Here is a 12,584-nt window from a genome sequence, read left to right as displayed (position 1 = left end):
AATATATAGTATAGACATGGCAATACAGTACTGAGGCCTATTAAACATCAATTTAGAAACCCAATATCATGAGAAGCACATTACATTACAAGTTACAATGGTGAAAAGGCAACAAATCTATACTGTTGAATGACATGGACAGGCTTACACAGATTCTCTAGTATTTTCAGGCTGGCTGTAGATTATGTGGTGCTCAAAGTTGCTTCAGTTGCTGTGTATCTGTATGCTTTAACCCATCAATATCCCATCTCTGTTTTCTGAGTTTAAAAATGATATGGTTCTTTGTGATTCAATGCCTGAAGAAAGGACCTGACTCTATAATATATAAATACTCCATTGTGATACAAATCATATCATGCCCTTGATTTACTGTTGCTCTAACAAGTTGCATGGGCGACAGTCATGAATGGGCTATTATGCACCAGTTTCAGATTTTAGCCACATTCTAACTCAGCTTACCATACTAATGAAAAATTGACTGGATTCACCTTGAAATTCAATTTTTAAAAGCTATCCCTCATGACTATAAGCCTTAGTATATTATTGCTCAGTGCTCATTGCAACTCATTACACAGGACAAAAACTTTCATTGTGTTTTTTTTATATTTAAACTGGTTTTACCCAGTTCCAAATTGTAGCTAACTGAGAACTAGATCAAGATTATAACTTGTAAATGTTTCTAGCATTGTATTTTCTACTCCCTTCCGCACGTTTCAGAAAGCCTGAGTAGAAAACTAATGTGACTTTTAGAGGATACAATCTGACTTCACAGTAGTGTTCAAAGTTGTGGACTGATATGTTGGTGATTGTTGATCACTTTGATCATGCTGTCAGCACATCAGCTTGGGCTTAACCCTCTAGAGTCCACAAGTCAAACATGTATGCCTGCAGTTAGTAGATCGTATGCTAGTTCCATAATAGTTTACCTCACATGGCAAACACTTCAAGTGAGAGTTGGCATTATTAAGGTCAGGGACTGGTATAGGTGTCATGGGTGGATATTCACTGACCTTGCATACATTATCCCAAGGCTTGTAAATGAAATATTACCAATCACATCTGTAACAGTTGCAGGAATTGTCACAGTTCACTTCTCCCAGACACAGGTACAGTAGAATACTTTTGGATACACGGATATAATGAACTGACGGCTATAGCGAACTGTTTTAAAGTCCCGAATAAACCACTATATGTTATCATATAGAAAAGTCGTGAATAACAAATTCTCTATAACGAACGTTCCGGCTATAGCAAACTGATTTGCAATCCCCACGCGTCCCAGGTAACACTAATTAACGGTGTGAATAACGAACTGATGGAACTCAATAGGTGTCATTGCCAGTTAGCAATGCTCACTTTGAAATCCTCGACAGTTCCAGTTAACACTAATTAATGGTGTGAATAGACAATTGAGCAAATTCAATCAGTGTCAATTAGCGGCGCTCACTTTGAAATCTGACCAATAAGTTAGACGTCAATGGCTAGCACTTTTGTGTACAAAACACACTCCAGTTTTTACACCCATTTGAAGTTGTAGTTTGCATTATTAACCAATCAGATTGCCGGAGGCTGTAAAGCCCGTCGCTGACGACCTAGTTTTGTATACTTCCGGCACAGCAACTCGGTCTTTGGCGATTTAATAGAAAACGACAAGTGCATCCCCTCAAAAGGCCTGTGTATATGCCTCCCACACACTTCAGAAATGTGGATAGAAGCGTTTGATACTCGTGAGACTTTTAAAATATGATATGTTCAATGACGAGTGCGTAGTGACGAGTGACCTGTGTAAGATTACTGACTTTGTAGTGGAAATGAATGAATGAATGTACGAATAATTCTGAGTAGGAATGTTTTGTACTCTATAGTGTGTTTTACTGTTCTTTCAATGGATTTTCGTGAATAGCGAACTACGGATATTATGAACTAATTTCAGTGGTCCCTTGTAGTTCGTTATAAAAGTATATTACTGTATATGAACCCAGCACTATGTTACCACCATGTTATTGCAGATAGTTTCAAAGTTGTAGTTGCTTGAGACCCTACAGTTTTTTTTAAGTAAACTGAAAGTAACAAGCTTCACATGTTCAAAGTCAATGGATGTTTTTGAACAAGCTTCTGCTCTGGTAATTTTGTAGTTTTTGTCGGAGACATTGCATGTTGTCAGCCATGTTGATAGGTCAAATACGCAGAATATGCAAACAATCTCTGTAAATTCAAGCTTAGTCATCATATTAGTGCCAGGTGATGACCGGTCTAAGGGACATAACAATCCACTGTTTATCAGGTTTGGGTGTAAGGAGGAAAACAGGTAATGTTTAAATGTTTTATTCATAGCATGGGAGTAGGTATACAAAGGCCTACTAGCACATAGTGCCCCCTTGGATTTCAGAGTTTATTCCCTCACATAGGGCAAGTATTTCATGTATTTGAAAGAACCAGTTCCACTGCATTAGCCATTGTGTGTAATGTGGAAAGATAGGATGTGTTTTCATATACCTGGCAAAGAAACTTGTGTGGTGCATCCAACAACTTGTCGGTATTCACCTCTTGCTGATAAAATAGCACGTTTAGTTGGCAGGAAACTGCTTATCAAGTAATCTGAAAACAATGTATTGAGTAATCTCTCTTGAGAATATACCTGAAACAGATGTGAAGTTAACCAAAGTTTATGTGTTAATACTACAGGAAACTGCTTATCAAGTAATCTGAAAACAATGTATTGAGTAATCTCTCTGGAGAATATACCTGAAACAGATGTGAAGTTAACCAAAGTTTATATGTTAATACTACAGGAAACTGATTCAGAAACTTTGTGAAAACATATATTTTATTTGTTTATTTTGGTCGCACAAATAGGGTATTTCACTAAAGGGGATTGCTGTTTTAATACTGAGAAATGAGAAATAAGTGGTAAGTGCTAATATTTAACACATCATAAGATCACAAGATGTCTTACACTCCAATCAATGTGCACTCATTCACACACACATACGCACTTACACATGCGTATGCACACGAACAAAAGAGCAATTTGTGATACACACATTCGTGTCTACAGCTTGCCTCGCCTGATGGCTTCTATTTTTGTACATTTCAGTATTATTTTGTGGATATTGTTACATAGGCTCACTGGACTGAACAAAGTGTTACAATATGCTGGGTTTGGTTTTTGTGACTTCACTTTGGAAAGATACACAGTTCTGCCATTTCTGTACTGGCCAGCGACCAGATATCACCACATCCTCGATACAGCGCATGCACAGATCTTACAGTGTCAATTTCATTGTTTTTCCAAGAGGAATCTTCAGATAGATGTTGTATATCGTAAAACTTTTCCATGATAAGTAAACAAATTTTCAAACCAATAGAGAGAAGTTAGTTTTTCTAAAATTGTAATAGCGGGGGGGGGGGCGGGGAGAGATGGGGATGTCACGTGATCGACAGGGTTGGGGGTGTAACTTTTAAAAAAAATCTTAGAAAGTTACACTGACATATAACTTGTGTTTCTAGTTACAAAGCAGCATTTTCCTGTATGGTTTTGTATAAAATTTCACATAAAAGATAAATACAGCTTCACTTCAATATGTCCACGTTTTTTCTTACTGACAATCCAACGTCTGCTAATCTGCCAGATTTCAATCCTTGTCAGTTGAATTTGTGATGTACTTGCTTAGTGTGAATTTTAATGAAAAAAATACCCACCAGATTTGCATATTGTTTCAAAGGACTCAAAACCAATTTCATAACAATCATGTGGTTATTTCATTGAAACTTTGTAATAACATCAACCACAACAAAACACTATGAACCACTTAAAATCTTTAATTTTTTTAGGTTTAAAATAACATCAAACAGATACAAATCTTATTTTAAAAAATGATATCAACTGTAGTCCCTGTATTTATTCTACAAACATCTGGCAATCTATTGGAATATGTACATGTTTTGTCTACGAAATTCACCAACAGCCAATACAAGTTACTATAAAGAGAAAATAAATCTGTTGGTCCAAGATCGGAATATCAGTTAAGTTACATGCTTAAAAGTTAAATGATCTGGCTAGCTATTCTCAAAACGTTCGTAACCCTACAAACTCCTTAAGCCCATTCTTAACACATTGGCTACGATCAAAGTTAAGAATTCTTAGGGCTACAAACATACCTACACTAACACATATCCACAAATAAAATGTCAGTTCACTCTGACAATTAGAAACAATTCAATGAGGTGAATCAGCATTCGTCCACATTCAAAATGAGAGTAGGGTTTGCTCTTTCAAATTTCATTTTTAAAATAAAATACCATTGATGAAATGTGCTCAGCATGTCAAGGTTAGAAAGACAATAATTTACTTACAATTTTATGTAATATTTGGTGAATAGCGTGAACTATTCGAAAGTGGAGATAACTGCTCCTGTTAGTTGTTTGGAAAGCACAGTATGTACTACCGCGCTTCCTATTGGCCGCATAATAGAAAAATAGAACTGTAAACAAGCAGGATACATTGGTGAATAGCTAATCTATCAGCATGAAAACTGTTATTTCATTTGGTTGAGGAACTACTATGGCAATCGCAAAAGACCACTAAAATACGGAGATAACTGGTCGCTAGCCAGTATCACTAAAGGTAGCACTCCAGGATGGAACTTTCAGTACAACTCAGTGTCTGGGAACCTGTATGTACTTATTATTTCATTGCGCTCTTTTGGATTTTCATGATGATTTATATACGTCATTAATTGATTGCAATGAATCTTGTGCATCAGATCCAGTATATGGTGGTTATTGATTGCGCTGCTTCTATAGACACTGTGTAGTCAAATAGAATCAGTAGCAATGAAAGTATTGGCAGGTATCTGGTTATCATCACCAACCAGTTATGGCACACATGTGATCATGATTCCATATGTCCAGCTTAAGATAGATACTGGATAAAATAGAACTTTGGAAATATAATGCACCGAAAGAATACCAGTGCTCAAATGAATAAGATAATGTACAAATGGTAGGTTTTTAGACAGAGAGCTATCAACATTGTGATGGCATTTACCTGAGTCGTTATGGACATTGTTTACAGTTATTTCCCAAAATATGTTTGAACAACAAACTTGAAAAACATCTTCTTTTCTTCTATTGACAAATATGCGTAACATGAACATGCTTAGAATGTTTCGAAATGTTTAAGAGTGTTTCAGAATGTTTTGAGAATCATTATGAATCAACTAGATATACAATCCACTTTGTGGATATTCATTAACAACATTGGTGTGTGATGTTTCTTGTTCAGACTGGATTATTAACGGACTGCCACTACATTGCTGAGTGTGTCATCAGCAGCTCACAAACTATTCAATTATTGATGCTTCGACTCAGCTAGAGTGTTGCTGTGAGGGGTATTAAACAATTGAACCCTTAATCTGTTTTGGTTAGGGAGATCATAGCACATATAGATATCACTGTATCCAAAAACTGTTTGTTGATACCGAATCAATACAGACCTATCAGCGTCAGTACAGCAATTCACATTTGTTAACATCACCATGGATAAAATGGACATTGAAAAGGCAGAAAGTTCAATATATAGGAGATAAACATCACTTGTTGGCCAATTCATGGGTGTTTTTAGTAGTTGAAACACAGGAATTCATTTGTAACTGATGGCATTAGTTGTACTTTTGTTTACATTTCATCAATCAGCCTAGTGCAGGTTGAACACATTTGATGCTCCAGTTTTTATAATGCAACAAACAAGTCCAGTATTTGACTTGTGTTTTGCTTTGTTCCAGAGTGAAGATGTCAACTCAGGATGGTTAGTTTGATGTGGTGTGAGCAGAATGAAGACCTGTAATCATGAGTAAGTACACCCTGGACAGACAGTGGATCTTACTGCCGGGGCGGGGAGGTGACCCAGTGACATGGATTTGATTCCTCAAGTCAATACCATGTATTAAACCCTTATATGGTATCCTCAGCTGCATGTTGTTGGAATGTTTGGAGTCAGTGAAGTAAAAGCATTATCACTCACCAATCATATGGCCGTATCGATAGTCATGGAAGCAAGCATGAACTGATTGCACAAGTGAAGTGATAAAATGAAGATGTGACAGTTTTGACACAAGACACTGCTGTCGTATGTTAATACATGTCATTCACACCATAAAGTACAAAAGGAAAGGATTACAAAAATAGATGAGGATATGACATTATCAGCATGACACAGATTTCCTCACTAAGCTACTAATATGGTGAACATGTTTGTCAAGCCTTTGTTTACATGATGTAAAAGTGTATGATAACTTATCAAGATGGAGAGAGTGATGCATTTACAAAATTACCCCATGAAAATTCACTAGTCATTTGGGGCTACATCCTCCATATCTCCACTACACCATGCATGCATCTACGGGTCGGCCCGTTAATTTTTTTACCTCCCTTTGCTGGCTTCGCATTTTCACAGTAGCCAATCAGCTAAGCTGCCGTTAAACCAAACTGGCTAGTGTCAGCAAACAAGGTGTTCGTCTGCTTTTCAACTTTTGGGGACATCATGCAAACAAATGACAGGTCCGAAACTTTACATAAATATATGCAAGAACTACTACTTCTTTCAGAGAACCTCTGCATGGTTTGTGTTGCCAGGTTTAATTGGTTAGATAATTCAAAAAGCGAAAGTGAGTTGTGATTGCTATGCTCAACTTCCCAGCGTAGACATCTGATTGGCTAAAAGTGAACCATGGAAGGTAATAAATTCATCCGGAGCAGTAAGTGCATCCAGGGTATTGTGGAGACTTAGCAGAATGAATATCCTGGAGATATTGAGGATGTTGGAACTAGTGACTGTGGAGATTTGGCCCAACTGGATTATTACCAGCCATGGGCTAGTTAGTCAGTGGCTATTTCACACTCTGTTAAGGACAGGAAAATCAGTAACCTGTTGTGTAAGATTATGCCTGTAACCCATTCTAAGTGAAAATGATGTGTTCAGCTATGTGTCTTTATCATTGTGTCTGTATTTAAAAAATGAACCTGAACAGGCAGTTCAATTGTGAAAAATAGTCAGGCATTGTTATTTATGGTGGATGAATGTTATATACTGCATCATTTCAGATTGTCATGGCATTAACAGCCAAAAGAGAGTGCTTAGGATGGTGTGTTTAGCTTTTGTATGAAGTTATACCATGTTAAGATCAAGGTTGTCAAAAGTTGTACGTAGTGGAACAGGATAAGCAATTTTAGAAGCTGATTGGCCAGAGAACCAACCTGCACATGCTTTATTTTGATTGGATGGTCAAAGGTCAATCTGGCATGACATGATGTAACTTCCTAGATGAATGAAACTTGAAAATATTAGGTGGCCCACTCTTCTGGTGATAAACTATGGCAAGAGACATGCTAGTGAGTTAGTGGTTAAACTGCGAATACATTGGCTATGATGAGGTAGCATGAAAGTCAGGATGTCCTTATCATAGCCCAGACATTATTTGTTGAAGGGGTGTCACTAGATCATGATCATGCAAGGCTGTAACTCAAGTACCCCTTGACCTCCATTGATATGTGAACTTAGATATACTCTTCACTGCTAATGGATGTATTATGATGTTACAAAGTTGTAGCATGTCTAATTCTCATGGCTAGCTACTCCATTGTTTGACCTTTGACCCAGTAGAGTGTGACAGTGGTCTGAGTTTGTCAGGTCCTCTGAGGTCCGGGACACTCCATCAACATGTCATCTTGCCTACACAAGAGGACTATCCTCTGATGTTAAGTGTTGTGATTGGCATGCTATGCCAAAAATAACTTGTTCTTACATGCTCAGACCATTATGGCTGGTTGTTTTGATTAGAGTGAATATTTGAGAAAGCCTAAAACAAATTGCAAAGGGCTATTTAATAATTCAGGACTGAGTGAGTGAGTGAGTTTAGTTTTACGCCGCACTCAGCAATATTACAGCTATATGGCGGCGGTCTGTAAATAATCGAGTCTGGACCAGACAATCCAGTGATCAACAACATGAGCATCGATCTGCGCAATTGGGAACCGATGACATGCGTCAACCAAGTCAGCCAGCCTGACCACCCGATCCCGTTAGTCGCCTCTTACGACAAGCTGAGTCGCCTTTTATGGCAAGTATGGGTTGCTGAAGGCCTATTCTACCCCAGGACCTTCAGGAATATCCCATAACACTGCATGCTTTATCTATGTCTATCTATCTATCTATGCAAGGCAAATGACCTCTTTCCTCTGTTATTCATATAGCTTTGTTTACACAACATTGAAATTTCGCCCCATATTTGGATGATTTGTTTGTGTTGGTTTGCAATGAGAGGGAAGTCTTTGGTTTTTTTTGTAGAATCCTCTTTAGACAGTGGTATTGTTTTATGAAGGGGGCTATTGTTGTAATTGTTATTGATCTACATAATGCACAGGGCATGATTAAGTTTTTGACCATTGCTCACACTCTTGCAGGGGTTAAAAAATCCCATCCCCCGGCGCCCGGGACAAGTCAGTTTTCATTTCGGGCAATCAAATAATGGTATCTTACATCTCCATGGACTACTGGATAATTTCCACTTATGGTTTCAAACTGCAAATAAACTTGGATCTTATTTCATATCTGCTCATAATGTAGCTAATACATTTTGCAGTAATAGTAATTTAGAGTTATTGTTCTTTGAAATTTATCACTCTTCGACAAATAGTCCAGTAAACATTAGCATCAAACATTGTGTCATAAAATCAAGGCAAGTGGAAAGTTTGTCAGGACAAGTAACGTTCTTGAAGTCACTTGCCCTGTGGCAAGTCCCCCATGTCTTGGTCACTTGATTGTCTGATCCTGACTAGAATATTTTGCTGACAGCCAATTTGGTCATCACCAAAGGAAGCAAAACAGTAGTATTATGTGAATATATATTGCTAGGCTACTAATCGTATTTAGAGATTAAAATTAGATATATTTACAAACGTTTTCACTTGTTATTTTCTATGATTATTTGCAGGCTGGTCTTACTTTGAAGGTATTGCTGATTATCAATGTATCGCTAACAGTGCTTTTGTATTAATGGACCAAACCAGCATTATACCGAACTCACTCACTCACTCATTTTGTAGAGGTCTCTGTATCCTAATCTATGAAGTAATACTTATAAATTGTAACCATGCCCTTTGCATACCATTACCAATGTGTTAATAACAGTTCAGATTTATACTACAGTTACCAACTTAACAGCAGGTAACAGGGCAGAGGCCCTGTGATATTGATCAGGAGCAGTTATTGTAATATATGTAATTGTTCATGGGCACTGTGAATCACAGAGTGATATTTACATATAATGACAGTGAGCATAGCACAGTGGTTTGATCTGTGATAGGCCACTGTGCACCTTGATCCACTGTGTTCAGATCCTATAATCCTTGGTTTCATAACAATATAATCATGACATTGACCATGTACATGAGGCATGTTCCTCTGAGTTAACTGGGCAAACTAGGACATTAATCAGGCTTCTGAAATGCCTTGACTGAAATACACATATTAACATAAACCTGGAATTCAAAAACATGTTAAACTCTTGGTCTCCTGTGTACTGGTGCAAAAACAGAGGTAGTAACTACTGGAGACCAGTGTAACATTGTTTTATTTGGGATCACACTTGCTTTGTAAAGTATAGATCTCAGTACCTTTGTTGGGTTGAGTCCCATCTGGGATTCCAACCCACACCCTCAGAGTCAGACACCTAATAACCAGTTCATACAGTCAGCTGCCTAACCCGCTCAGCTACTGTGACTTCCACTAAGCGGTACAACAATCTGTACTTCACTATGAAATCCCAAATATGGCATGTTATATGTGACCACTTTCTAAATGGCATTGTATTCATATTTGAGTTCAGTTTGTAATCACCCACACTTTGAAGTGACATTGATTAGATGGAATCATTAGACAGGGATTGATGGCACAGTTACTTAGTTTTTGATCATATATTACCATATGATTACTGAGGGATCACTAAAATGTGAACACAAGTAAGATACTACTGAAAATAATCCTTGTCAGATGCAAATGAATGAATTAAATTGTTTTTCAGTGCAGTGTTTGTCATAGAGGCTTTACACAAATAGTGGATCAGCCCTTGTAGCATGTACAGTAGTACCAATATCACTTGATAATCTACAGAACAGGTGCATCCTGGCACATGTGAAAATGTGTGTGTGAGTGTGTATGTGTATGTTCATGAGTAGATGATATCTGTGTGTGCGTGGATGCATGTTTTCGTTTGTTTATGTCGGGTACCTCTACTAGTCCTGTCTACTGTTGTCTACCTTATGGTGCTGAGTAAGAGAGTCCGATGAGATACCATGCTGTAGTTTATACTGAATGCCTACTCACAGTATATTATCACTGCACCCACAATAACTTGTTCATTCCCTAGCTGCATTTGGCTACGAAATGGCTGATTCGGTGATAAGTAATACTCACTCACATATTCCCTTAAGGTAAGGTAAGGAAACAAACAGTAATTTCTTATGGCTGACATAGTATGAATTGGGATCAACCAACTCTCTCAGATGATTGTGATAAAGAATAGAAAGACATGTGATAAGACATGTGATATCACTTGTATTCCTCTCAGATCTGTAGTCTGCCATTGTCTAGTAGAGAAAGTATGATTTCTTCACCTTTTATATTTTACAGATATATTTTTAGAAATTATAAATGATTTTTGCTGAAAGAGTCAGTATGTGATGGTAAGGAATTGTAATGAGCTAGCACAAGACAGCAGAACACATTGAATTATGTTCCAGTTCAACATCCTGTAGGTCGTATACTAGGAATGCTGAGCAGAGGATTATGGTAACAGATCTCAGCAATGATTAATATCTACAGTGAGCTACATTATGAGGGCGTGGCCAGGATCACATGGTCGTGATCTCAAATAATGATGCTACAATGTAATACATGATGTATTGAAATACCAGCTGCATATGGTATGTCTGTGCATACAGGTTACTCAAGACTGACTTAGGTCAGCCTTAAGTGATTATTAGACACAAAATGGGGACTGTGATTCAAGGCATTAACGAGTTGCTATCACATCCACAGTATTATTTGGTGCTGACAATAGAGAGGTTTGGTTAAATGGTGGTTAGTTTGTAAAGATGCTCAATTATGCATTTGGAAACATCAGAAAGGATTTAGCTGCATTACTATGAATGTTGTTCTAGGTTACCCAGACAAACCAGAGGTTTTGTAAACCATCAATACAGGTTATTGGTAGCAGCGTTATGAGTTCCTTTGTGGTTGCCATGGTTACATATTTCCTGTTGTGACTCATTGGTGATTTCAAACTGTGGTAAATGAATCATTGAACATGCTATACATGTAATCTGTTATTACAGAGGGGATGTGAAGAAGACACTGATGATGGTTATCTTAAGGAAATGCCATGTCCTTGTGCATCTGGTGTCCTGGGCTGTGTTCATAATGATTTATAGCCCCACCTCTTTGTGGCATGCTGTTGTGATTCCAGCAGATAAGACTTGATAGGGAGAAACAGTGGAAGATATCAGTCTTTTATGTGAACCTTATGAAAATGACATTGGAGTAACTGCTTCAAGAACAATTTGACCTTACACATGTCACTCTGTGTTTGGAGTGAAATAGAAATGTTGAGGAGTTGTAATGACGAAACAAACATACTTTATCCCAGTTGAATATGGAACAGTTTTGGAAGCAAATCACAAGATATAAATGGCTTTGCAGCAATTCCCTAGATTAAGTTAATATTACAGTATCCACCAGTTTCATGTAATGTAACCCCTGAACTGATCACTGGTAATTACTAAGATGTTTTTCAATGGTGAGTGAGTGAGTATAGTTTTTCATTCACTGATATTGCCGCTATATGTTTTTCATCACATTCACCAATATTCTAGCTATATGATTTTTCTATAGAATTGATGCCACATTTGTGCAGATAATGATTTTAGATAACTGAGAGAATGTGTGGTTTGAAAGTTTTCTGCAAATTTTGAAAGGAAGGACCTCTTCAATGTTGCCATGGCAAACTTTGGAATAATTCATGTGCAGTCTGTAGTTGTCATTTGTATCATTGGTGTCAAGGATTGATGCTCATGTTATCAGTCAGTGGTATCTGTGGTCTACACTCGATTATTGATAAGCCATTACCATGTTATAGATGGAATAGGGTCTGATAGTGGTGATACTACATGGAATCAACCAACAATTGACTCTAAAGCCTCACCAGAGAGGCAGATAGCAGATTGGTTTGTGTAACTCACTGAGTATATAGGACCCACTGATAAACCAAAGGTACTGTTACATGCAGATTGTATAATGGTGTAGAATTTCCATGTCAGATGAAATTGTAATGTGATTCTGGAAGGCTGTAGTGCCTAAGTGACAATCAAGAAGATTGTTTGGTCTCGAGAGAGCTGGGAATGTAATTTGAGTGCACGCTGATTCATTGTTTGGGAATACGATTGTGTGGAACCAGATCAGGCTGTTGGGCATCCATGTATCAGTGTATAGGGCATTATGTCAAAAAAGGATGATGGTGATGGTGATG

At 37.6% G+C, this 12,584-nt stretch overlaps 1 protein-coding gene across 2 annotated transcripts in view; it reads left to right on the top strand.

The window, feature by feature from the left end:
- LOC137286448 (USP6 N-terminal-like protein) overlaps window positions 1-12,584 on the top strand; it is a 41,420-nt gene that overhangs the window by 2,899 nt on the left and 25,937 nt on the right. For both annotated transcript variants that reach the window (XM_067818318.1, XM_067818319.1), the window contains exon 2: window positions 5,787-5,854. In XM_067818318.1, the coding sequence (XP_067674419.1) occupies window positions 5,851-5,854 (4 nt within the window). In that variant the 5' untranslated portion in view covers window positions 5,787-5,850. The remainder of the gene's footprint in view (window positions 1-5,786; window positions 5,855-12,584) is intronic.

This window comes from Haliotis asinina, chromosome 6 (assembly GCF_037392515.1).
Source record: "Haliotis asinina isolate JCU_RB_2024 chromosome 6, JCU_Hal_asi_v2, whole genome shotgun sequence".
Classification (NCBI taxonomy): domain Eukaryota; kingdom Metazoa; phylum Mollusca; class Gastropoda; order Lepetellida; family Haliotidae; genus Haliotis; species Haliotis asinina.
The sequence above is the reverse complement of the archived record's forward strand: the minus strand, read 5'-3'. Positions and strand labels throughout refer to the sequence as shown.